This window comes from Telopea speciosissima, chromosome 3 (assembly GCF_018873765.1).
Source record: "Telopea speciosissima isolate NSW1024214 ecotype Mountain lineage chromosome 3, Tspe_v1, whole genome shotgun sequence".
Classification (NCBI taxonomy): domain Eukaryota; kingdom Viridiplantae; phylum Streptophyta; class Magnoliopsida; order Proteales; family Proteaceae; genus Telopea; species Telopea speciosissima.
In genome coordinates this window covers 66,750,753-66,777,828 of record NC_057918.1, presented here as the reverse complement: position 1 = coordinate 66,777,828, position 27,076 = coordinate 66,750,753, and the positions used below count along the sequence as shown (strand labels likewise).

At 39.8% G+C, this 27,076-nt stretch overlaps 2 protein-coding genes across 2 annotated transcripts; both read left to right on the top strand.

The window, feature by feature from the left end:
* Positions 1–1,634: 1,634 nt before the first annotated feature.
* Positions 1,635–2,447, top strand: LOC122655442 (putative disease resistance protein RGA4). Its single transcript, XM_043849639.1, has one exon. It carries the CDS (start codon positions 1,635–1,637, stop codon positions 2,445–2,447), a length of 813 nt encoding a protein of 270 aa, XP_043705574.1.
* On the top strand, positions 2,207–25,390 carry LOC122655441 (putative disease resistance protein RGA3). The gene is made up of 4 exons (XM_043849638.1): positions 2,207–3,774; positions 7,127–7,137; positions 12,502–12,504; positions 25,312–25,390. Exons 1-4 carry the CDS (start codon positions 2,470–2,472, stop codon positions 25,388–25,390), a joined length of 1,398 nt encoding a protein of 465 aa, XP_043705573.1. The 5' UTR covers positions 2,207–2,469.
* Positions 25,391–27,076: the final 1,686 nt, after the last annotated feature.

Below are 27,076 nucleotides of genomic sequence, written 5' to 3'. Positions count from 1 at the left end.
AGAGAGAGAGAGAGAGAGAGAGAGAGAGGGCTGGAATACCGGCAATGTGCACATCATTTTTTATTAGAAATATTAATCTAATGATGCATGAAAGTTAGATCCATAAACACTAGCTATATAATAATAATCACCCATAAACTCTCATATGGCTACTGACGCATTAATCAAGGATTTTGCAAGTTGCATTAATCAATTATTTTGTCCGTTGCTCCATTCCACATTCTACAGCTATACATGAGCCTGCTAGGATTAATGTACATTATTTTACAGACCCATGTTAATAGTTTTGAATTTAAAAAAAAAAAAAAAACAATAACCTATTACGTAATGTATATTTCTTCTTGACTTTTAAGTATACCTCTCCACCTGTATGTCTTAGTTTTCCCTATCTGCAAGAAAATAAGAATTCCCAATTTCAATCTCGATCGATCTAGCTGCTGTTCTTTGGTAATTAGAAAAAGATGACACCCGTTGAATCAATTCTTGTCTCTGGAGCACAGCCAATCCTACAGAATTTGATCTCTTTTGCTACTCAAGAAATCGGTCTAGCATGGGGTTTCAAGGGAGAGTTGAGAAAGCTCCAGATTACATTGAACATCATCGAAGGTCTACTCCTGGATGCTGAGAATAAGCAAGTGGAGAGCGTGGCAGTGAAAGACTGGCTGAGGAGGCTCAAGAGCGTTGCTTATGATGCAGATGATGTGCTTGATGAGCTCAACTATGAATCTTTAAGACGTAAAATGGAGATCCAGTACCGAATGAAGCTGATGGGAAAGGTACGCAACTTCTTCTCACACTCCAACCCATTTGCGTTTCGTCTTAAAATGGCACATAAGCTTAAGGACATCAATGAAGTGTTGGATGGCATCAGAAAGGATGCAAATGACTTCAACCTTAGAGTACTGGAGTCGTCATCATCCACGATGAAGAACAAAACTGTTGAGGACCGGCAAACCACCTCTGTTATAGATGATTCAGCAAAGGTCGTTGGAAGGGTAGACAACAAATCAGTACTAGTGGATAAGCTTGTCAACAGTACTAGCAATGATCAAATCATTTCGGTCTTCCCCATTGTAGGAATGGGGGGACTTGGGAAGACCACTCTTGCTCAATTGGTCTTCAATGATCCGTTGATTGTGAATCATTTTGATTTAAGAATGTGGGTATGTGTTTCTGAACAATTTGAAGTCCAGAGACTTTTAAAAGAAATCATAGAATCAGCTTCTAGTGATGGAGCTAAATCTGATGCATCAAACTTGGATGTCACAGCACGTAAGCTCTAAGAGAAGTTGATGGGTAAACGGTTTTTGCTAGTACTAGATGATGTCTGGAGCGATGATTGTGAAAAATGGGATGACTTGATAAAGCACTTAAAATCTGGCAGTGTAGGTAGCAAAATTATTGTGACTACACGTAGCAGTAATGTTGCAAAGATGATAACTACCCCAGATCACACTCATAATTTGGGAATATTATCAGAACAAGAATGTTGGTCTTTGTTTTGTCAAAGAGCATTTAGAAATGGAGGGCCATAAGAAACCCCGAATCTGATGGAAATTGGAAGAAGAATTGTTAAAAAGTGTGGAGGAGTGCCTTTAGCAGTGAAGGTCTTAGGAAATTTAATGTACTCCAAAATGGAAGAAGGTGAATGGTTGTCTGTGCAACAAGTTGAATTTTGGAATTTACCAGAAGATAGCAGTAGTAGAAGAATGAAGGGGATATTAAAGTTGAGTTACGATCATCTGCCATCATATTTGAAACGTTGTTTTGCGTATTGTTCAGTATTCTCCAAGGGTTATGAATTTGATATAAAAATGTTGATACAATTATGGATGGCTGAGGGATTCCTTGGAAGCAAACAAATGGAGGACATCGGCAATGAATATTTCAATAGCTTATTGTCGAATTCTTTCTTTCAAGATGTGGAGAGGGACGATTACGGAGATATAAAGAGATGCAAGATGCATGATCTTGTACATGATCTTGCACAAGTTGTCGGAAAGCTTGAATATTCCACCATGAAGCCCAATAATGTGGAATACATTTCTGATGAAGTTCGTGGTTTGTCACTTTCTTCAGATTATGAGGAAACATTAATTGAAATTCCACAAGCCTGGGAAAAGGCAAAGAAATTGAGGACAACATTAATGTTTCTCCAAGGGTCTTGGAAATGGCAAAGTAATCAATTCGCCTCAATTATTGACATGTTGATGAATTTCCAAAGCTTACGAGTGTTGGATGTATCAAGTTGTGGGTTGAAGGAGGTACCACCTTCAATAAGAAAATTGAAACATTTAAGGTACCTTGACCTCTCAAATAATTCGTTTGAAGTGTTGCCTGAGTCTATCACTAGCCTCTACAATTTACAGACGTTAAAACTCAAAGGTTGCTATAGACTCCGAGAGCTTCCCAAAGAAATGGGAAAGATGGTTAGCCTGAGACATTGAACTTTGGGTCGAATGCATTAAGATGCCAGTTGAGATGGGGAGATTGACTAATCTTCAAACATTAACAAGATTTATTGTTGGCAAAGATGGAGGAGGAGGACGCAGTATTAAACAGCTCAAGTGCTTGAATAATCTCAGAGGAGAATTGACCATAAGTGGTCTGGAGAATGTAACAATAGAAGAAGCCAGGGAGGCAGACTTGAGAGGGAAGCAAAATATTCATTCTCTACAATTATGGTGGGGTACTCAAAGAAGTGACAATGGCAAAATGGATGATGATGATGATGATGATGTGTTAGAAGGCCTAAAACCTCATCCAAACTTGAAAAGTTTTTTTATCAGTGACTTTGGCGGTACAAAATACCCAACATGGATGGCACCAAGTACTGGTTTGTCAGCATACAAAAATTTGATTGAGCTCCGAATACAAGATTGCCCTAGATTGGAATATGTCCCACCCATGCTTGGGGAGCTAGCCTTTCTTATAGTTCTTAAATTAACTGGAATGGAAAAGGTGAAATGTATTGGTCGAGAATTCTATTATGGCAGCAATAACAACAGTTGTAGTACCTGTGGTACTGGAGCAACTTCTTCTTCTTCTTCAGAGACGGTTGTAGCATTTCCATCGCTCAATAATCTAACGCTATCTGGAATGTTTAATTTGGAAGACTGGTTGGAAGTGTTGCCTTCATTTCCATCTCTTGAGATATTGATTCTCAAATCATGCCCTGAGCTGAAAATCATGCCAAGTCGATTCCCTTCCCTCAAACGCTTGCAGTTTTGGAGTACAAATAGGATGGCACTAAGGTCATTTTCAAGCAACCTTATCTCTGTCAAGGTTCTTCAAATTTATTACTGTGAAGAACTCAAATGGGTGCCGGAGAGGTTGCTACAAAACAATGCACATGTTCTTGAGAGCATGATCTTCTATCAATGCGACAAGCTTGAAACAATTTTCCCAAGTAGTCAAGGACGACAGGAGGGATCATCTCCCCTGCCCACACCCCTAGTCTTTCCGTCTCTTAAAGTATTGGAAATATATAAATGTCCTCTATTAAAGTCTTTGCCAGACTTAAGGGGAATGACTTCTCTTCGACAGTTGTTTTTGTATGGCTTTAAGGAATTGAAGTCACTACCAGAGGGGTTGCATCGGCTCACTATGCTTGAGTTTTTAGAAATTGGTCAGTTTTCAGAGAAGGGGCTGCAGCTGGATTACATAAAAGGAGAAGAGGATCTCCAAAACCTTGTCTCCCTTCGAGGACTAAGACTTTATGGGTGGCCTCAGCACAAGAATCTCCGAGATCAACTTAAGCACCTCACCAATTTAATAGATGTGAGGACATGACGTTGAAAAGGTAATTAAGCTCTACAAATCTATTGACCTTTAAATTGGTTTAATCATATTTATTATTTATCTGATTGGAGCTTTTTTTTTCCCCTATAATCAATTTCCAGAGTATCAATAGGGTTTGACTGGGGAAAATTATCTCCTCAATTTGCTTACCCATCAATTTCCAATTGGGATTTTTGGAACTTCCCTCAACAAGGCTAGTCAGATGGATCTTTATCCCCTCAATTTACCTGTCCATCAATTTCCTCAATTCCATCTAATAGGGGGTAAAATTGACCACCCTACCCCCTGCCCAAACATACTGCTCGGATGGGGTCCACCTCCCCTTATTAGATGGAATTGAGAAAATTGATGGACAAGCAAATTGAGGAGATAATTTTCCGAGATTAGAGTAACCTGCTTTTGTTATTCAGACAACTGACCTAAGATATTCAGGTGAAGTTTTCTTATTTTATTATTTATATTTCTTTTTGTTTTTGGTTTTTCTAGTGTTAAATCATAAATAATTCATTACTCTCTTACTTCCTCTTTATTGGGCATCTTTTCCAGTTCTTTAATAGCTGGAACGAACTCATCAAAGAAAATAGGTGGACATTGTGGCGACCACGAGCTAGTGAACGGTGGCACTGGGGAGGGTGCAATGACCAGTGCAAGGGTGGTGGATCATATATAGGTAATGGAGTGGTTGTGGATAGAATGACTGAAATGCTTCTCTTTCTCATCGATCTGGTAGTCAATAATATGTTTGCGCATTTTAAGTTGATCTAAAACTTGAATGGTTCTGTTTTGAATATTGTTTTGGTGGTAATTATGATGTGTGTTCGGTTAGTATTCTATTTCCTTGGTTTTGGGGCTGCCACTAGACAGAATTTCTCAATATGAGAGAGCCATTTCAAGTAGAATAAAATCAGAATTACTACCAGCACTTTAAGCCCAGTAGGTACATTCCTTGTCTCTTTCAGCCTTTGTGGGTTCATTTATGTAATCTTTTCAACCTTGGATCTTGGTAGGTCTTTGATACGGTTGGGGGAGAAAATGACATTGGGATTTTCAGTGAGAGAGAGAAGCATATAAGCTCCGATTCCACAAAAAACTAACAAAGGGAACAATGTTGCCAATGAGCAAGCTACTCGAGTGTAGTGTTAGGCAGGCAATGATTAACACGTATCTTTGGTGGGTGGAGAACATGACATTAGGATTAATGACGAAGCATGTAGGAATTTTTTTAGGATGCAAAGGAAGCACTTTAGTGGGGTGGATTGTGAATATGTAATTGAGCACTTTAGTCAGCTTCAAGCAAAAGATTTTTTTTTTATTTTTTTTTTATTTTTTTAAATTTTATTTCTATTTTATAAATGTGAATGAAGAGAACAAATTAACAGTGATATAAAGACATGCAAGGGAGCAGTTTCAGTTGTTTAGACTTTGGAGATGCCGTTGTGTTCAATTTGACATATAAAATGAACAGAAATACTTGGATGCAGTTTGATTGCCAACGAGCCAACTGAAACCTTATTTGGCTTTTACAATCATGAGTTCGACCAGGACCTTGGGATGATCTCTGCTATTAGTAGAGTGTTTCCTGAAATTGTTCACAGATTGTGTACTTGGCACATGAAGATCCACAAGTGTGAAAAATTAGGAAACATTTTTAGTAGCTTTTTTTTTTTTTTGGGGGGGGGGGGGGGTTATGACTTATGAGGACATGGTTATTCTATGCATACAAAACCATTAAGTATCTAAAAACAGAACCTGTCTTTCCACATTTAGACAACAAAGCTTTGCCCCTGAAATAACTAATCATACCAAAGAAAAATAGTAATAAAAGAACATGAGACAACAGGGTTATGTAGGAATCACTCCGCAAGATTATGAGAATCAACAAATGCACCATAAGTGATTAATAAAAAGATTCACCCCTTATTTCTAGTAAAAATACGTAAAAAAAAATATATTTTTTCTTAACTAAAAAAATTCTTGTCTCTGAAAAACATCGAAAAATTATCTATAAGGTGAGAGGATAGTCATCCACACATGTTCTTTCCCAATCAAACTATGTATTTTACTTTGCTTAAATTAAAACTTAAAGACAGAAATCGTTGAAAAGCGATTCTCTGACGGATTTTAGCCATCAAATCAATATTGCATTAAAATTGACACAAACTAACCCCCTAAAAAGATATTAGACTGAAAATGCCAAAACATATTAATGGCAAAAAATAAGAGACTAAATTTGAACAAACTGGATGGGAATATCCGGGGGTGGGGGAGGAATAGTTTAAACAAGATTTCTTTGGTTTGAGGTGAGTGTTGAGGTAGGTTCTGGAGGTGCTGGTGCGTGGTAGTGGGTGAGGTAGGTGCTGCCGGTCAGCCTTGCTGTCTCGAGGGTAGGGTAGTGCAAGTAGGTGGCGGTGTACGTAGGCTTGTGGTTCCTTCTCTGGAGCAAGTGTGGTTGTTTGGGGGGGGGGGGGGGTAGGGGCTGGAGTGTCGGCAGTGGGGGGTTTCTGGTCCAGGGGCGGTAGGGGGAGGGGTCATAGGGTGTGGTAGGGGCTGCTGCTTGGTGGTGAGCAGTGCGGTTTTCAAGGGGCTGAGGCTGGTTTGGTCGGGCTTCTAGGGGTATAGTGGCCCTGCACAGGCGGTTGCCTCTTCGACCTGCTGTAGGTAAGTGTTCTACTTCGAGGTTGGTTGGTAGTGATAGCGTAAGTACCATCCGCAGCGTGGGGTACAAGGCCTTCCACCCCCTTTCTGGAGTTCTCTTATGAGGCCTTTCCACCTCTTTCTGGAAGTATTGGCAGCTCTCTCTTAGTAGGGGATGCAAGTTTTGCTCAATTCCTTTGTCTGCGTTGTAAGTCCCTATTCTGGGTAGTCCTTATCCTCCCTCGTTAATGTGGATCTCCTAGCTAGCTGACTGATCTGTAGGCCCCTTTGTTTGCGGTGAAGGCCCAGGCTTTGTCTTCTGGTGTGACTTGTGTGCTCCTCTCAGTTATGGAGTAGTAGTCCATGAAGGCGATGAGGCAACATTTTCTTGTCAAGGTTCTGAGGGAGTCCCTAATGTCTCTTCTTCTACTAAGGCTATAGGTGGGAATTGGCTAGAGATCCAAATGGAGGTGGTGATCAACAGGTGAAGGTTACTGGTTTGCAGAATAGGTAGAACTCTCTATTCTCTTCGGGTCGGCGTTAGTCTGAAGGTTGAAGTTGCACTTTGTGATGCCATCGTGTGTAGAGGGTAGGTCAGTTTCCCTCTGCCCGGAAGGGATTGTGAAGGTTGAACTCGAGATTTGGAGAAACACTCTGGTAGGCCACTTTATGGGGAAGGCGCCTCTGTTTGCTATTTTTAAGGTAACTTTGGCAAAGTTATGGAACTGTGAAGGTGCTATTGAATTCATGTTGTTGGATTCATGGTTCCTTGTAATCAAGTTTTTTGCCCAGGACGATAAACTCAGAGTTCTTAAGGGGGGTACTGTGGTTTGTCCATTGCAGACCCCTTGTGTTTCGCCCTTGACCACCTCTTCTGAACATGTCTAGGATTTCACTATCTTCAATTTTCTGATATGGGTGAATGTCCCTAATCTGCCTTTCCATTTATGGACTGAAGATGCTTTGAGCATCATTGGAAGTAATCTTGGTGTCCTCTACACTTATCAATGGACAAAATCGAAGGGGCGCCTTTCGTATGACTGGCTTTGTGTGGAGGTGTCAGCAGCAATGGAGATGACTAATTTTGCGGAGGTTCTGAAGGATGGAGGGATTCTGTTTACCCAAGAGGTAGTTTATGATTGGCCGTCCAGTAGATGTTCTTCTTGCATTCTCTTTAGGCATAGTGAGAACCAATGAGCCCAGTTGGGCAATCCTAAGTCTCAAACTTATCATGGAGCCTCCACGGCTAGTAGTTTAAGGAACGGCACCTTAGTTGGTGATGGATTCTATAAGATGAAGCCCCGGAGAAGAAGCCCCGGAGAAGAAGGGCCCTATTGGCTTGCTGTCGAGAGGAGAGTCGGGGGGTTTGAGTGTTATACCTCCATCTGCTGGGCTTGGTGCAGCCCCCTGGATGATGGTGGTGATGAGTCGTGTTTGCAGTAGCGAAGGGGAAGAGAGGGTTTCTCATGTAGGGGATGGTCCCCCCCATTTCAAAAGTGGGGTCCAGGGGACATTTTTCCCTAGATTCATTCCCGTTTTCCTTATCAAGGTAAAGACACTTTGCATGAGCTCCATGTATGTCCAATTTCTATTTGGACCAATGAGAACAGGTTCGAGGCATTGGTTGACTTGGAGCTTGCGGAGAGAGCCACTGGTGTGCCTAGTTCCTCTGAGGACGGGAACTGCCACACCTGCGGATGAGTGCAAGGCTACAGGTGGGGAGGTGGCAGATGGTTGATTCTCAAAATGGGCTGATTCTATGGACAATGCAAGGAGAGTGCAAGGTCTGGTACCTTCTTTTCTGGTATCATACAAGGGCTATCCGCAGTAGCTGCGAAGTCTATTGGGCAGGCTTCAGTGGAAGCTGGGAATAAGTCTGGACTTTTCTTGAGCAAGTCACGCAGGAGAGAAGATGCAGTGCTTGTCTCAGGAAAACCCGAATACAAGACCTATTAAGCAAGAAGCAGGTGAGGTGGTTGATGTGTTGGAGGCCATCAAGGACGACTACTTAACTGATGATACAAAAGGGGATTTTTCTGACCCCAATTCTCCGGTGGTGACCCCTGGATAAACATAAGTCGCTCTTGAGAGGTTCCTCCAACGAGAGTGATGTTAGTCTCAACCCCCTTATGCCCGTTTATAAGACCAACTATGGTCTTCATCAGACTGATACCATTCGTTAGGGAGAAGGAATGGTAATCTTATGGTGTCTCTCTGGAGTATCGCCTTACCTCTGGTTCAGTAGGTATTAGAGAAAATCAACAGCTGGGTGGTGAGTCGCCTTTGACCAATAGGATGGGAGGGGTTAGGTGTATGGATTACTCTTCAGGGGGAGTTTGCAGTCGCCCCAGTCCCAGTAGCTTTTGTCCAAGCAGCGAGTAGGCAAGGAGCTTCCAAGTAGCAGGGAGAAGACCTTTCTGAGATTCAAAGGGAAATGTGGTTCTTCACGATCAAGTAGAGGAGGGAAATAAGGTTCTTCGTTTTTTCAGGCTCACAACCAGCAAAGTGAACTGAGGGCTTGGGGATTTGGAAGAGATAAGGAGCTGGCTCCTTCTGCTGCTCGTCGGTTATAGGGAGTGTTTGTGGTTGTATGGTAATGGTCATGAAGCTAATCTGTTGGAACATTTGGGGGTTTAATGCCCCTGAAAAACAGAGGGCAATGAAGACTTCAGTTAAGAATCTCGTCAGCTAAGATGTGCATTCTTCTGGGGAGGCCAAGGTGAGAGAGGATACTGTTGACTCCATCTTTATGCCTATTGCGCCAGGGTAGCTGTTCTCCCATAACTGTGACCCTTCCTCTACCACTCGTATCTGGGTTGGGTGGGACTCAACAACCCTTCAAGTGCATATTCTTCTTAAGGGAGCTCAATTCATCCATATGGCAGTGGGTATAAAGGGCATGTCCACTTCTTTCCAATGCACCTTTGTGTATTGTTGAAGATTATCGTGCTACTGCTGGGGTGAGTCAATCTCGATCAGAATATTACATCTGGTCAAGATTGGCTCCTCATATTGGTTTCCTTCTCTTGGTCTAAGAATTAGGAGTTGTCCTAGTTCTAGTAGGGTTATGTAGTCCTAGTTTATTTATGTTTTATTTTGATTCTTACTGTAATTAGGAGTAGGCAGATTAGTTTTGATTTAGGGATAATTGCTTAGACCTACATGATAGAAAAAAGATTTACCCATCTGGCTTACTTTGAATTTATTTTACACCAATTAGTTTTAAGGCAGAAAAGATTTACAAAAACCCCAACCCATTAGAAAAAGTTGAGTGAATTTCTTAAAATACCCCCAACATCTTTGTAATTTACCAACTCTCACTCCCTCTCTCTCTCTCCTGACTTCTGCTGGAGTCTTTCATCCATAACAACTTCTTCTTCTTCTTTCGATGACTAAGGAACATTTCTGCATTCTTCTAGTACCAGAGTTATCGTACAGTGTTCTGGGTCCAATTTGTTTCAGTTTTATTCATACTCCATCTCAAGTCAGATCTCTTCTTATTACTCTCTCTCTGATTATCTTCTTCTTCTTCCCTCAGTTCTCCCTTGCTTTTTAAGCCGGTCGAAACCTGTGTTTTTTGGTCACATTTCAGTTCGCTTTAACTGTTTATCTTCTTCATCCTAGTTACGTTTCTTTCCAAATTTGATACTAAAAGACTAATCTCTCTAAAATTTTAAAATCGATTTCTAGTTTTTCAAATCTGAAGAACCATTTTCCATACTCTGTTTCTGAGTTTTTCCTGCAACCAACACATTGCACCATTTTCAACTCTATAAAAATATTGTTTTCTGGCATGGAAATCATCAAGAGAGCCAGGCGATTCTGTTGGTGAAATCTCAGCCTTATTTGATACTGCTTTGAGAAGTTACTATTCTGATTTACCCTTCTTGTTCACCGCCCCATCTCTTCTTTTTATTTCTGAGGTCTCTGAATTATTTGGCCATACGTAAATTAGAAAAAAAATTAGTTCAGAGTAGCAAAGCTTTGGAAGACCTCAAACCCACTGTTGACAGCAAAGTTGTCCCGATTCCAATACCACAGAAGCATCCTCACCTAAACCGATCTCTCTTCCCACAGTTCAACTCCAAACCAACGTCACGTAAGACCTTCCACACCACAGAAGAACTCGATTTGAAGCTTTCATCTCCCAAGCCAACCCAATTCAAGAAAGCCGAGCACATCGTTCCGGCGGATTTAACCCCGGGAGCAATCGAGCACGAAGAAGAGAAGGGGAGAGAGAGGCACAATGCTTAACTCGAAAGCAATTCTGATTGAAATAAAAGATGAAAGAGAAGGAAGGCGGGGGTTGTGAAGCGGTTGAATAAAAAAGTTCATGAGAAGAAGAAGAAGGTGGGTTGTGGGGGTATTTTTAGGTTGTTTATTTTAGTTTTTTTAATTTGATGGGGTTAGGGAAATCTTTTCAACATCGTAATTTGTAACTGTAAAACATAATTTATATATTCCAGTTTTGTAAATCTTTTTGTTAAGTAGATCCAGGAAATTTTCCCTTTGATTTATTCATATTTTAGCTAGGATTCCTAACTTCTCTCTCTATTTGGAGTTTCAATTATATAAATAAAGCATGGGTGAGGGAGACTGTCAAGTTCGATCACTCTCTTGACAGTTCTCCTCTCTTCTCCACTTCTTCTTCTCTTCCCATTCCCGGTTCTGGTTTCTTCATAGTTCCTGCTATTACATGGTATCAGAGCTGCACAAATAAATTGTGCTACAGTGATTGGGGGTGCAGCACCCTATGCTGCATACTGTTACAGATTAAACCCTAGATGTGATTTTCAGTTGATAACTAGGGTTTTTACTTCTTATCAAGGTCAATTGGAGAACAAGATTATCCTAATACTGCTGCTAATGCTTCCATCAGTTGATTGACACTGAAGATTACAGCTTTTTTACCTTTAAAATTTTCTGTCTACTATCTGCGGTATTGCTTCTACTTCTCCAGTCGATCCTACATTAGCCTAAGGGGCTGTGATTCAATTGTAGCCATCTCCAGATCTCAGGTTATCTTCTCTATTGGTTATTTGAGGTAGGTAAACCCTACTACTTGATTTTGGGTGTTTATATTACTTCTTTGCTGCTGCGATCATTCTGGGTTATTGCTTTAACCCTATTCTGGTTCTACCTTGGATCCGATTGCTACCTCTGCTACTGATCCTCCACAACACGGTAAAGAGTTTGGATCTATAGTCCTAATACCTACCTGCTGCTGTTCTGCTTTGGTTATTCAAACCCTAATTTGGTTCTACTAATGAACCAATTATTACCTCTGTTGCTGCTATCTCTTGTGGATTCAATTCCATCGAAGTTTGGGTTCTTTTAAACCCTAAATTTATTACTGTTGCTGCTATCAGTCACAATCTTCATTATGGCTAATCCTAAACCATCTACGGACAATGTCCAAGTTCAGATTACTACCATTAAACTCTCTGGAGTTTCAAATTATCTACTACGGGCCCAGGCAGTACAAGCCTACATCCATGCTAAAGAAAAACTGAAATACATCACTGATGATCCGCCTAATCGTGATCCTAAGGATCAAGCTATAATTACAGCATATGATGAATGAATGCGTGAAAATTCTATGTTCAAGATATGGTTATGGAACAGTGTTGAACCTGCTATTGCATCAAGTGTTATGTTTCATACACTTGCTAAAGATGTTTGGAATGATCTGCGAGAAAGCTTCTCTCAAGAAAGGAATATCTCCCGCATGTATGATCTGTACGAGAAACTCTTCAATTTCCAACAGGGAGATAAAACCTTAAATGAGTATTTTGCTAGTTATAAGGGGATGGTTGAAGAACTCCAGATACATCAACCCTTAACTACTGATTTGGAACAGTTGAAACAACAGAGAGCTGAGTTCCATGTTGCCAAATTCCTAGCTAGACTACATCCTGACTATTAGTCTATAAAGAGTCATCTACTTACAGGGGAGAAACTACCCTCTAAATGAAGTTTTCTCTCGTATTAATCATCTGGCTACTACATCTAAAACTGATAATACACCTAAGGAGAACTCCACCTTTATTGCAAGTCGTGGACGAGGACGTGGTTGCGGGCAATTTAGAGGCCGTGGCACTGGTGGACTTGGTACTGGTCATTCTGTAGTTGACAAATCTTCTCGCCAATGTTCTTATTGTGGTAAAGCAAATCATACTGTGGATACTTGTTGGGCTAAGCATGGCAAACCTGATTGGGCAAATGAACTAGCAAATGCTAATGCTGTAGTAACTGACACTATAACTGAGAAAGCCACTGGTGATATGAATAAGAATTCTATTACTTCATCATCCGTCTCTCGGGATGATTATAATCAACTAGTCAAACGCCTCCAACAACTTGAAGCTGCCTCTGCTTCCACTTCTACTACCACATTAGCATATAAAGGGAACTCCGTTTTTTTTTATCCTTCCTCTGGTTCATGGCTTATTGATTCCGGAGCTTCATGTCATATGACTGGTAAGTCAAGTGTATTTTCTACCATAACTCCTATTCAAGCCTCCTTTAATGTTATCGTTGTTGATGGATCTTCTACTCAGGTAGCTGGTCATTGGACTATCTCTCCCCACATCATCCATGACCTTCTCTCCTGTCCTTCATGTTCCTAAATTACCTTTAAATCTTTTATCTGTCAGTCAAATTACTAAATCCCATAATTGTTCTGTAACTTTCTATCATTCTTATTGTGTTTTTCAGGACCTTCAGACAAGGAAGATGATTGGTGGAGGGCTTGAACGTGATGGGCTGTATCACCTAGATGGCATTGGACCTTCCCGCTACTGCTACATCTACTACCATACCATCCCCAATACAATGGCATCTACGCCTTGCCTACTACTATAGCGGACGTCGATCAGCCCACCACTCAATCTGACTCTGATGCTGAAGGCTCCAATGACTTACCCACTGCTGTTTGTAAAGGTACTCGCACTTGTACTCACAAACCCCACAAATCATTAATTGTTTATCCTATTGAGCAGTATGTTTCCATTTCTCATCTTCCTTCCCACTATCACTCACTTGCTTATGCTTTGTCTACTAACTTTATACCTCACACCCACCATGAGGCATTTGCTCACCGTGGTTGGAAGGCTGTTATGGACACCGAGATGGATGATTTATTATCTAGGAATACTTGGACTTTGGTTTCTTTATCAGCTGGGAAGGATGTTGTTAAGTGTCGGTGGGTTTATACTATTAAATACAATCCGGATGGTTCTGTTGAATGGTTGAAGGCCCGCTTGGTTACTAAAGGCTATACTCAAACATATGGTGTGGATTATTTTGAGACATTTTCTCTAGTTGCTTGTCTGAACTCCGTTCGGATTCTTATTTCTCTGACAATTAATTTTGATTGGCCCTTATATCAGATGGATATCAAAAATACTTTTCTCTATGGTGATCTTCAAGAGGAGGTTTATATGGAGCAACTTTCGGGGTATGTTGCTTAGGGGGAGAATTCTACCAAGGTTGGCAAACTTCGTAAGACAATCTATGGGTTGAAACAATCCCCACGAGCATGGTTTCATAAATTCAGCTCTATTGTCACTAAGATTGGGTTCTCTCAGTGCTATTCTGATCATTCTATTTTTGTTCGTCGTCAAGGTTCGAAAATGATAGTGATGGTGGTCTATGTGGATGATATTATTATAACTGGTAATGATAATTCTGGTATTACTCAAGTTAAAGCATTTCTTCATCAACATTTCCAGATGAAAGACTTGGGTGTTCTCAAATATTTTCTTGGTATTGAAGTGAGCGAAGCAAGAAAGGTGTCGGTTTATCTCAACAGAAATATATTCTTGATCTTGTGACTGATACTGGAATGCTTGCTTCTAAACCCGCAGATACTCCCATGGATCCTCATAAAAAACTTGGGTCCGTGGAGAGTGAGGATTTTTCTGATGTTCATCGGTATAGACGGTTAGTTGGGAAACTTATTTATCTTACTGTCAGTCGCTTTGATATATCCTTTGTTGTTGGAGTCATTAGTCAGTTCATGCAACATCCAAATAAAATTCACTGGAATGCTGCTTGCCATGTATTGTGATATCTAAAGGGTGCTCCTAGAAAGGGTCTTATTTATTGACCTAACCGACATGCTAATCTGGTTGGGTTTTCTGATGTTGATTGGATTAGTGCTGATAATGATAGGCGTTTCACTATTGGTTATTGTACATTTGTGGGTGGTAATCTAGTCACATGGAAAAGCAAGAAGCAAACTACTGTTGCTCGATCGAATATCGAGCTATGGCACACAGTACAACTAAATTGATGTGGGTAAAATCATTGCCCCCGGAATTGGGGTTTTCTATTACTCAACCTATGTAGATGTTTTGTGACAATCAAGCCGCTATTTATATTGCAAGTAATCCAGTATTCCATGAGAGGACTATACACATTGAGGTTGATTGTCACTTTGTTCGGGATGCTATTATGAAGAAATTGGTCTCTACTCCCTTTGTTTCTGGTGATATGTTTACTAAGCCACTGTTTGGACTTGCATTTCGCAAAAGTTGTTCCAAGCTAGGCTTAGGCGACTTGTACACTCCAACGTGAGGGGGAGTGTTGAAGATTATCGTGCTACTGCTGGGGGGAGTCAATCTCGATAGGAATATTACATCTGATCGAGATTGGCTCCTCATATTTGTTTCCTTCTCTTGTTCTAAGAGTTAGGAGTTGTCCTAGTTCTAGTAGGGTTGTTTAGTCCTAGTTTATTTATAGTTTTGATTATTCATGTTGTAACTAGGATTCCTAACTTGAATCCTCTCTTTATTTGGAGTTACAATTATATAAATAAAGCATGGGTGAGGGAGACTGTCAAGTTCGATCACTCTCTTGACAGTTCTCCTCTCTTCTCCACTTCTTCTTCTTCTTCTCTTCCCATTCTCAGTTCTGGTTTCTTCATAGTTCCTGCTGTTACATGTATGTTTACAATCGGATGGAAGGGAGGGAGCTGTGGAATGCATTGAGGTTTATTTCCTCCAACATGGTTGGAGCTTGGGCTGTGCTGGTGGACTTCAGTGTGGTGAGAAACCACAGACAGAAGGTGGATGGGGATGAAATTATTCAATAAGCAGTTGATGAATTCATCCAATTCAATTTCGATGCAAGGCTACTCGGCCTTAAAAAAAAAGGTGAGACTTTGACATGGTGCAATGGTCAACGTTGGGCTAGAAGGATTAGTTGTAAACTTGACAGGGTGTTCGTCAACACCCAATGGGTTTTTCGTCTAAAGGACTCTACGGCTGAATTCATAAGCCCTGGGATGTCTGATCACAGTCCCATTTGGTTGTCAATTTTGGGGGATAAGAATTTCGGGCCTAAACAGTAGAAGTACTATAACTCTTGGACATCTAGAGAAAGGATGTGGTGCTCTAGGGTTGGAGTTTAGAAGGTTTTGCCAGCTTAGATCCTCTATCTTGTTTTGCTGCCAGATTGAAGAATGTAAAAAATGCTTGAGGGTTTGGAATAGAAATGAGTTTGGAGAGTTTATGGTCAGATGGTATTACCTATGCATGTTTCCTAGTAAAATGATGATAATTGCTGTTGTTTAGCATGAAGAGATGATCACTATTGGCTCTTTCGGAAAGCATATTGAGGGGCTTTGGTACTAGACATAATGAGTGCTGGAATGGCTTTTTTTTTTAACTTATATGCCCTTTATATGTTTACATTGTCATGATTGGTGAAGCAGTGTAAGCCTAGAGAAGATGAGTGAGTTGATTTGTATGGACGTATATGGAGTGTTCAACTCCCTAAGGATTTGATTGAAGGTAATTATAGAAACTCTATGGATTTGATTGGAGACAAATTGAAGATTTGATCAAGGATAATTGGAGATTTGATTAAGGATTATTGGAGCTGTGATTGAATGTAATTTAGGCAAGCCATGTGTGTAATATTCTATTATCACATGTGATAATAGGTGTAAAGATTGTATAGGGATTCTTGTAATCACCCAACCGATTGGGGCATCCATGTACTATTTAAACCTCATGTAATACAAGGTCTAACCTCAGTCCGACCCACTTGGGCTTTTTAAAGTATAATTTAGTTATACTTTGTTTATGTGAAACAAAATTAAGTTAAGGGGGAAAGTTTTCATACACGGCTGTGTAAGCCATGTATGTGAGAGGGTGGGAGTTTCAAGACATTAATTAATGGGTGGGGGTTTATGACTTTTCTAACTCTTTGTGAGAGGAGACACGACCGTGCATGCTTACACGGTCGTGTATGAATACTTCCCCCGTTAAGTTAATTAAAAAAAAAAAAGTTTAAAACATCATCCTTCCCACAGTCAGTCTGAGATCCTCTCAAGCCTCAACTTTCAAAACCCATTTGTAGGAAACAGAAACCATTAACATAGCAATGTCATAAAGGAAAGTAAAGTTTTCCCAAGGCCACCCTTTACTTGTTTTCCTACATTAACCAATCTACTACTACTTCTTGGCTCTCTACATGTGTCCACCCTTGCTCCTGCACTCCCTGTAAGCTTTGATATAGTCTCTGTAGTTCTGTTTCTTGAGAGTTCTTTACAACCAGAATTTATAAAGGCCACTACAAACTGAGACTGACAGAATTTGGATATACTTTCTCCAATCCATCCTGACCTAATAAGCCAATATGTCTATGTTCTGTATCATAGATATGATTGATAGTATAAAATTGGATTTGATCCACTCTGTATTCGTTTATTCAGAAATTTATTTGGATAATTGTATATCATTGTGTCTACTCTAAAGAATATCTGATGCAATTATAATTAAATAAAGGGTTTGTCTGTTTGTAACCAAGAAGGTTACAAATAAAGAATGCATCTTATTGAGAGAAAGATCACTAGAATCACTCACCTGCCTTTCTCGGATTATTGTCACATGTGTTATCACATGTGATATGAATCCAGGCACTTATGGAAACACAATCGTTTGGGCACCATGGATAGTATATCTCAACTATTTCAATATTCTCCATTATCTTGTATATCACCCAATATTGGGTTAGCTTATTTATGTACATCTTGTAAGCTATGTATATATATCCCTATTGGGATCATCAATGAATTAGGGAATAATATCTACCTTAACACATCTAAGTTTCCTTTTTCTTTTCTAAACAAATTTTATTTTCCTTCCATTCATTTTACTTGCAGCCAGACGAAGCCAATGGGCTGCAGAACTGGGCTTCTTTGATCAGAGAATACAACATTTGAGAAACATTTTTGGTTAGGACAGCAGTACGTATGGGTTTAAAAAGCTGCGGGCATGGCTTCATCTAAAAGAGGAAGACCATGAATAAATATTTCAATTTTCAAGGGATTCTTCACACCATCAACTCCATTTGCTGAGTTCGTTACTCAATATGAGGAGGCAGTAAGGAAGAGGCAAGGGAAGGAATCGGATGCAGACATAGCTTCGATCACCACTACCCCAATACTATGTACAATGCATTCAAGCAAAAAAACAAGTTGCTGAAATTGATACAGAGAAGGTATTTTAGGTCTGTAGCAGTGAGTGGTATGCTTGTCTTTTGAGGCTCTTGAAGTCGAAATTGTGGGCTCTGTTACTATTTATGAGGTTGGGATATTTGGAGGAATAGATGATGTGATCCATGTTGTAACTGATGACAATTGACAAGGTCATGTCTTGCACATCATACACTCGTAAGATGTTTGAGGATCAGGGGCTCCTCTGCTGACATGTATTGAAAGTATATGTTGGGAAAAAAAATGAAATAAACATATTTGGCTTGCCAAGCTAGTATAGAACAAAAATGCATGGAAACAGAGCTAGACAGCAAGTGTTTTGGAAGAAAGCAAGATATGAGTGGTTTGGAAGAAAGCAAGTGGCATAGCTTTATGGTAAAATTCCCTGTTGTTACCCACTTTTCTGTTGAATTTACTCATTGCATTCTGACCAAAGTACTCTCTTATTAGCCATCATGGTAAAGGCTGAATATGAGTTGAAAAACCACACCTTGAATGCATCCAGCATAGAAAAACGTAGATATTATATTTCTATATGTTTTGATATTTATCTTGTTTATTTTGTAGATAAACAACGTCAACATCCAGTGTCAATGACAGCAACTAAAGTTACTTGCAGTTTTTGAACAGAAAATGTGCATGTAATAGAAGAGCAGCTGTAAGAATTGCATAATCTCCAGACAACCCGAACAGGCTGTACCATGGCTGTAAATTCTTCTCATGGTGTTACCCCATATAAGCATTAAGAGAAATGACTGTGACCAATGGCAACCCACAGACAGATGTAGGTGAAAGAAGTCCAAAATTGCAACATATCAAGGAAGACACAACTGCAGGGTTCATAATGTAATAGCCTTGTTGGTTGTATTGGACGTGCAGTGCACTGCCCCTGCGCCCAGACATAGTGTTACGATTGGAAGAACTCACCCTCATAAACCGGTCTACAAGAGGAGGGAACCCAATATCATATATGCCCACATCGAATCCCTTATGGGACCGATGTGGGACTATTGCACATAACACATAGGGCAAGCGAAATGACCGCCGCACCTTCATGGACAAGCAGAATTTCCTGGGGCACAGTTGTCATTTTGCACGCCCCTATATAGACCTACTAGAGGGTGGGGGAGTTGGAGTCTCGAACTCGAAACATGACTGGGGCTTCTGTTCTACAAGTAGGACACTCCCCTCTATAGATATGCATTCAGCTACCATATCCTTTAGATGATTGTCGCAAAGGCTGACTATACTCTGTTGGTTGAATATGAGTCCCAAGGAAGGTCTCGAATTTGAACCTCCCTACCACACCATGCCTTACGGCAGCCCCTTCCCCTCCCTCTCCTATAATGGTCTATGGGCCCTCGATAAGATAGCACAAAAGTACAAAAGGGCTACCATGTCCTTGAATACCATCCAAGGTTTACTCAAGAAATCGGTCTAGCATGGGGTTTGCCGGAAGAATATAAAAGAACTGTTAGAGGGGTGAAGTGTATTTGATTATATAGGAATATATTAGTTAATGTAATAATAGTGGATACATGTACATGTACATAGGTATTTGAGGTTGTAGTACCTTGGGTGGTAACTGAATCACTATTTTGAACAATATCGAGGTTTGTGGGACTTGGCATTAACCACCTACGTGTATGTTTTTCTCTGTACTGTTTTGATGGTTTTGAATGCATATGCACATGTTTAAATGATGATGTTTTTAGACTAAATGTTGATTTTCTTTTGAATCTTTATGACTGCTCATGTGTTATGTGAAAATGATGGATGAAAGGAATGAAAGGACACAAGATTTTATGGTTTTATGTTTTGGAAATGTGTACAACCCTTTCCCGTAGGGGGTTAGGTGTTGGATGAGACACACCATAACTGTTATATGTTCCTCTCTTAGTCGTGAGATGTTTGGCCTAGCCATCCGGATGCCCGGCCTGTATGAGTAATCGGGATGTGATTTATACTGCCGCCCCAGGGAGCTACATGCCGACTAGTGTGATGTGGCTGACGGATTGATGCCGTTTGATCAACGGAGTGCACTCACCCCTATTTTTGCGCATAAGGCAGCTTGTCCCAATGTTTTCAATGAGGACTTGATGCTTTATAAATGGAAATATGTTTTCATGGAAAGTATACAAGTTTCCTGATGTCTTGATTTATGTAAGTTTATCCAATCTTTTAATTGTGAATGTTTTCGCATATGGATGAATTTTTTTTATGCATGCCTAAGTAATTGTGGTTGTTCTTGGTTACTACTTGTTGGACTGTATAGCTCACCCCTCTACTCTTTCAGATCAGTACAAGTAATTAATTGGCATTCTGGAAAGACTAGCTGGTGGAGGACAGCTAATCGACTGGTGGTGGCTTTCATTGAAGTTCTTTTATTATTGTTGGACATTAATAAGAGACTTTATAATTTGGTTTTAAATGGTTTAATTGACTTGATTTGATTTTAAGGTTTTTCAGTAGTCACTAGACAGACGTTAAAGTATGATGTTTTAATTTATTTAAGGTTTCCACTGGACTTTGGAATATAGATTTTGATTATGAGGATTTATTCTTGCAAGGTTTATATTTTTTATATTTTTTTGTGAAATCTATGAGATATTGTTTCAAGGAATCACGGATCTTAGACCTTCTGGGTTTGGGTTGTGATGGGTCTATTGACTGTTGGCTACTCATCGTTCGAACTCTGAGTATCTCGATTCTTTTTCTATTCGTTAGAAAGGTAATGCAATTACCTTAATCTCTCATGTTTTCGGTATCTTCAAATTCTAACTAGAAGATGTCCTAAAAATCACGTACGTGAAGTCGATGTTTTACCCAAACTGCCTATCTATCAGATCCAACACTATGTCGTGGACCATCAGTAGGGTCCAAACTAGTCTACGTGTCAATCTAACTCATTACCAGTTCTTAGAATTCACGTTGGGTCCTCTAAATCATTTATCATTAAAATAATCTTATTAATTCACATTTTACAACATAATAACATCACGGTCCTTTATTCACCCAAAAAAAAAACATCACAGTCCACTCTCATTTGTAGGTGTCAATACCCCCTCAATTGGACCAATATAAGCAGGGTTTCTTTTACAGTACCTGTAAACGATAAACAACCTTAAATTAATTCTTTTCTAGGTACGAGGTATAACATACAAACTACATTGAACTACTATTTTGAGTCCGCTCAAAGCTCAATGGTGCTACCAATCAGCTCCATCACAACCAAGGAGGTGGGAAGATAGGGTTCCGATGCCTTCAAGGGTTCTAAAAGTAAAGGACACACTTGGATAGAAAAATTACAGCAAAAAAGAAGGCTAACCAACTGACAGTACAAGCTCAAGAACTGAAAGCCAAAAATCTCTCACCTTTGGCAATGCCATCAACAAGAGGACTTGGCCAGCAACAAAAAAAAAAAGCCTAAAAAAAAATTAGCAAGCATGGAAACGCGAACTATTTTTGTGCATACAGTCAATATAGAAATAGTTTCAATGAATTTGGGCATTCCACATGGATTTTAGTTTCTCTTGATTGATTGGTTCCGTAAATGACACTAGAAAATGCGAACTAGTTCTGAACAATGGTGGCTTGTGTCATATTATAAATATTGAGGAGTAAAGCCGGTGTCGTGGAAGACGAAACAAATCCATTGGCAGTCTCTTGAGGAAGTCTCCAGAGATGCTAGTGCTCCCAAACTAGATGGACAGAGAGGGATAGCGAGGAAGAAGAAATATTATGGCCATCGTCCTCAGACATGAATAGACTCTTCTACAAAGATGTTAAATTGATATTACTAAATTACCCCTAAGATTGGATAAAGCAAATTCTTGATCTATGAATGACAAATTGACAATGTTAAATAATATAAATGGCCCCAGATATTATCTACCGTCAACATATGTTTAAATGGCAATAAAAGACCAGTTACAACTTCTCTTGTGACTACTTCAATTACAAATGGATAAACTTTTATGATTATTTAATAATGGGAAAAAGAATGCTATCTGGTCACGTGGCTCTTCCACCCAGACACAGGAGTGCGCAAAAGTATCATCTTACCCCCAATGAAATAAAAAATCACATCTATGTTGATACACTTGCATGCACTCTCATTGGCCCTCGCATTGGTGCAGGCGCCACATGACCAGACAAATTATCACTTTCCCTTTAATAATATATGTGTAGACACCTTATTTTGTCACCCTAGAGTGGCCCAGATGATGATGAGTTCAGAATCTTTTAAAAATGTGAATAATTCTCTGGTTATACTCAATGGTGTTTCTTTTTGTCTTGGGCAGTGTTCTGTTTTGACATGTTTAGAAAGACCCAGACTATCCCTAGAGACTAAGACCATAGCCAGATTAAGGTCTGACCCCCGCTAAAACCCTCCCCTGTGGTGTTGTTTGGACCATATTCATACTAGCATAAAATGACACCAATTGCACATGAAATGGCGCCACTTGCATTTGGAATAAAGACATTTGCACATGAAATGGCTCCACTCTATGTTGTTCAGTGTGCATCCTGTGTCGTTTTGGCGACATTGCAAAGATTGTGTCAATCTGGCTCAGGATTTGATTTGGCTTCGTGCCTTACGACCTTAGTTTTCCCCTAAACACATTTTGGGATCTAAATGACATCCAAGAAGACCCTAGAAACCTTCCTTTGGTGGGTGGAACTGATCTCCTTCCATCCAAAGCCAATATAGATCCCACTTTTTAAAGAAAGAAGATCCCTTGAGAATGGAAACTAAGAACACATGCCTTGCATGGTTTTGGGACCCTAAGACTATAAATAGGTGACCCCTTGCACGTTTTAGGGACATTTCAACCATTAGACACGAAAGTGATATGTATTATTGTGCATTGGAACATTATTTGGAGCTTGAGTTGCGGGTCTGCTGCATTAATTTCGTCTTGAGCTCGTCAAAGCTTGAGTCTAGGCCACTCCAACCCTCATTCCCCAATCACAAAAGTTGGAGACAAGTAAGTCTGCTTTTATTTAGTTTTTGTCTCATTCAATTCCAGTATTTCTATGATTTTTAATCCTTTTACTGAGCATGTGTCACTGCTACCCCTAGTAAAGTGGCGTTGCTGTGCACAGTTACATGGGTTTTTGGTTGGGCTTCATGTGAAACACCATATGTCATGCTTTTCATTAGTTTTTTATTTTTTCATCATGGTTTTTTTTTAATAGCCTTTACAGTGAGTTTTTCCCCCCTTGATTTTACTCCTCGTCTAGGACAGCTTTCAATTCTTTCTTTTGGTTAGCTGCAGTCATCGTTTTCATCACTTTCATCGCTTTAATCTCTTATCCTTATTTTATTTCTTAGCTTTATGATTATTGATGACTATATATTTAGATTTCTTTTCTATTGTTTTATCAAGTTATCTTCTCCTTTTGAGTTTTAGATTCACCTCCTCCCCATTTTTCGTGTTTTTCTTCTTCTAGTTATGTCTAGAGCACAGGGGTATTTTGGTAATTTCATACATGATTATATTTATTTATATAATATTCTGACATATCTTTGTTTACGATGCTTAGATCACTTAATATGCATGTATGCTATAATTTCTATGTTTCTCCCATGCTAATTTCCATATTTGAATGTTATACATTATGACATGAACATAAATGACAAATTTGTAATTTTCAACATGTATATGGAACATCTCTAGCATATTTAGCTTAGGATTTTTCCTTCATTTATGCCATGTCTAGACCATGTTTACATTAATTTTTAGTATACGAGCCATTTAGACAAAGCTGGACCAAGGTATGTCATCATCACCTTCTTTTATGCATTGGTGTGTACAATATTTGGCATGTTTCCCATCTTCGTGATTTGGTCCATACATAATACAATGACCTAGTATAGAAGTCCAATTTTTTACCGGGTGATCGGGGCGCTTGATACCTTTCTCGGACCGCAATCTGACAGAGATCCTAACCTTTGAGTTAGATCAGTTCGGATGGAGTCATTTCTTTTATTTTTAGTTTGGGTCCTAGACCCTTATCTAGGTGACCACTACATATCAATTAGAGACCCCATCACTCTTTTTTTTTTATGAAGAGGAGGGGAAGTTTTCCCCGATATTCCTAATAGATGCCCATTGTCCTCACAATAGCAACTCAACTGGGGATAAATAATGTCAAACTTCACCATACCCATGTTTTGTCTGTGTTTGAACCTTATATGTCAAACATATTTTCTATGATTTGTATGTACTAACATCCATCATGTAGACATTTACACACAATCACTTCACGGATACATGACAAACCACGTGAGTTAGCGATAGGACTAGAGTACAAACTCGTGGGACCTCATGACGAATTCACACTATCTACCCCAATACCTTTGGATAGACAAATGGGACGCATCAACATATTGTTTGACCACCACGATGTAGACTGGGTGTTAGGTATATCTGATGCTCCTTGCTATAGTAGGGGAACCTTATGTCCTATTTCAGATTTATTCATGCATCATGTAATGACATAGAAATGATATATATACCTAAGATACACGCCTAATTGTAATTGGTGTTTTGGACTAGTCATGTGAATTAAGGAGTCCAATTTGGTTGAACATTGTTTGTGCATCATGCTTATATGAACCTATGTTAGCGATGACATCATGGGTTAAAATTAGGTCGTGGTCTAAACCTAATAAGTTCATTATCCTTTTAGGAACCATTTTGGGACCCACTAATGGTCACCCATCGCGGGCATGGAGCCGCAGGGGTCAGAGATTAGTCTTGAGTAACGGAACCTTCACTCGTAAGATCTTCATCCCAATCATCTTCACCCATAACTCCTTTAGCCATGCATCAACGACAATGAGGGGTCATCCAATCATGTGGACCATCTTCGGGAAAGTCTAAGTGGATGCAGACAAGAATTGTCAAACCACTCAAATTTTATTGCCTACATCATTGTCTCTTTCCCTCATCAATTGTTCTTCAATCATTTTCTTATGACCTTTTATGATTCAATAGAATAATTCATGGAATATTTTTGGACCGATTCAAGCCAATTCCAATCCAAATCGATATTGACCGCTTCCGTCGATGATTGTGTGTTTTAAAACCTTGATATCAATACTTGATTGTTTCAGCAATGTAAAAGGTGTTGGATCTGAGAACTATCGTTCACCGTCAAAGCCCCTTTTCAACTCACTAATTCAGGTACCCTTGCACAGTTTATAGGTTTGACTTACCTATGGGTGGAGTGTGACTAAAAAGTTGTAGTATCTTGTATTGATAAGGAAGACATTCCATGGAGTTTTAGGCAAAAAGGGGTGCACTCAAAGAGGTACTTTGGATAGAATCGCTTGGAGCATGTCTCATTGCTTCCGTGAGGGCAGCGGACTACCTAACAAATATGGCTTGTGAATTGGCGTCTGATTCATTGTTTCATGGAACTACTAGTTTACCTTAGGATCTTTGGTAGATTTCTCGCGAGGACGCTAGTGGTCTTCCAATGTTAAGAGTGTAACTTTGCTTCTGTTTGGGTTTGGGTGTGAGCTTTTGCTTTGAATGATCGAGTGCTTTGCCCAGTTTTGAATGTTCTCAATTGGGCTTGGGGTTAGGCGGGAATGTCCCCTCCCCCATTGTATTCATCATTGGATTAATTTTTAATAAAATCTCAAGGGCTGTCCCGGGTCCCAGGTAATAATCGAGGTTAAAAAAAAAGTGATTACAGATAGATTGGCCAAACATGTTGCGGCTTCAAGGGTGTCATCAGTTTGGAATGTATCTCCTAGATTCGTATTAGTAGGAATCAATTGGGATGCTCAAGTGAGGCCGAGATTTAGATTCAGTAGATCAAGTTGTCTATCTGTTGATGGCCATGCCAAAGGTGGATAAATAGTCTGGTTTAATTTTTGTTCTTTTTCAGTGTTTTAGTTCTAGGCTTTTTGGTCTTAGTGTATTCCTTTCATTCTTTTTTCTCTTTGTCGATTCCCAACAACAAAAAAAAAGTTAATGTATGACTTAGGGCTTGCATCATAACACTTTTGTTTTTCTATTTCTCTATTTTTTTATTCCTGAAAATGAAAAAAAGAACAGAAATTCGCTTGATAACATCGGTCCATTTTTTTTTTGTTCCTAAGAATGAACAGGAACAAAAAAATTGTTGAGAAATAGAAAACAAGAAACTCCAATTTGAAGCTTCTCTGATCCAAAAATAAAAGGAAGAAATAAGGGGGGTTGTTCTTTTTTGCTATTAATCTGAGCATGTCATGATCAGTGATGCCATTTTGCATTGTGATGGACACCATATTTTGGTCTAGATCATCAATTTCCAAGGACTTGCAAGTGAACCGACTTACGTAATCCCATAGGGATTTGCCAAGCCATTGTTTCACCGTCATAAGCGTGGCTGAAATCTTCTTGCTTTTACAACTGCTCTAAAAATTGACTGCAAATTGGTTGCTATGCTTAACGAAAATCTCAATGAACTTTGGTGAGAGTCGTGAGAACCACTTCCGGGTTGGTCCTTTCACCGCGAACTTCGGCCACGATGTCGGTTAGGTGTTTTTTCGTTGTTGCTCCATCTATATCTGAGGGAAGGAGATCTATCATATTGTCTTCGACCTCTTGGGAGGTCGGTTGGTTGGAGGTCTCTAGGGGGCCGGTTAACTCAATTGGGAGAGGGTCATCTAGAATCAGTTGAACTCATCTTGTTGTGATTTGCCTCGACGTTTCGAGCAGTACGTCCTGAATGAATAGACGACATTGAGGTTGATGGAGGCTATGGAGGACCTTGTATCTGAGTAATTTGCCTGACTGTATTGCGGAGGAGGTTCTCCATGTTCAGGATCTGCAACTGCATTGCATTTCAAGCGGACATTAGTTGTTGCGATTTGAGGATTAGGACGGCCTACAGTTGGAGGATCGTGATTCTTGGGGTTAGCCATTTCCTTAGACATATGAGTGTGTTCCTCTTCTTCTTCGGGTTTTGCGGATTGAACCCCCGGTAATGACAGTTAGAATGGTCAATGAGGGGAAGTACAATCTTTGGAAGGGGTGGTACTGGTTTCAGGAGATCATGGAATTATATAATTCTACTAGATCCTGCGTCACGTTTGCATTTAGAGAAAGTAACCGAGCAGTGGATTGGTTG

Coding starts and splice junctions, on each gene's coding strand:
- LOC122655442 (XM_043849639.1), top strand. CDS start 1,635: ATGGAAGAAGGTGAATGGTTGTCTGTGCAACAAGTTGAATTTTGGAAT.
- LOC122655441 (XM_043849638.1), top strand. CDS start 2,470: ATGCCAGTTGAGATGGGGAGATTGACTAATCTTCAAACATTAACAAGA.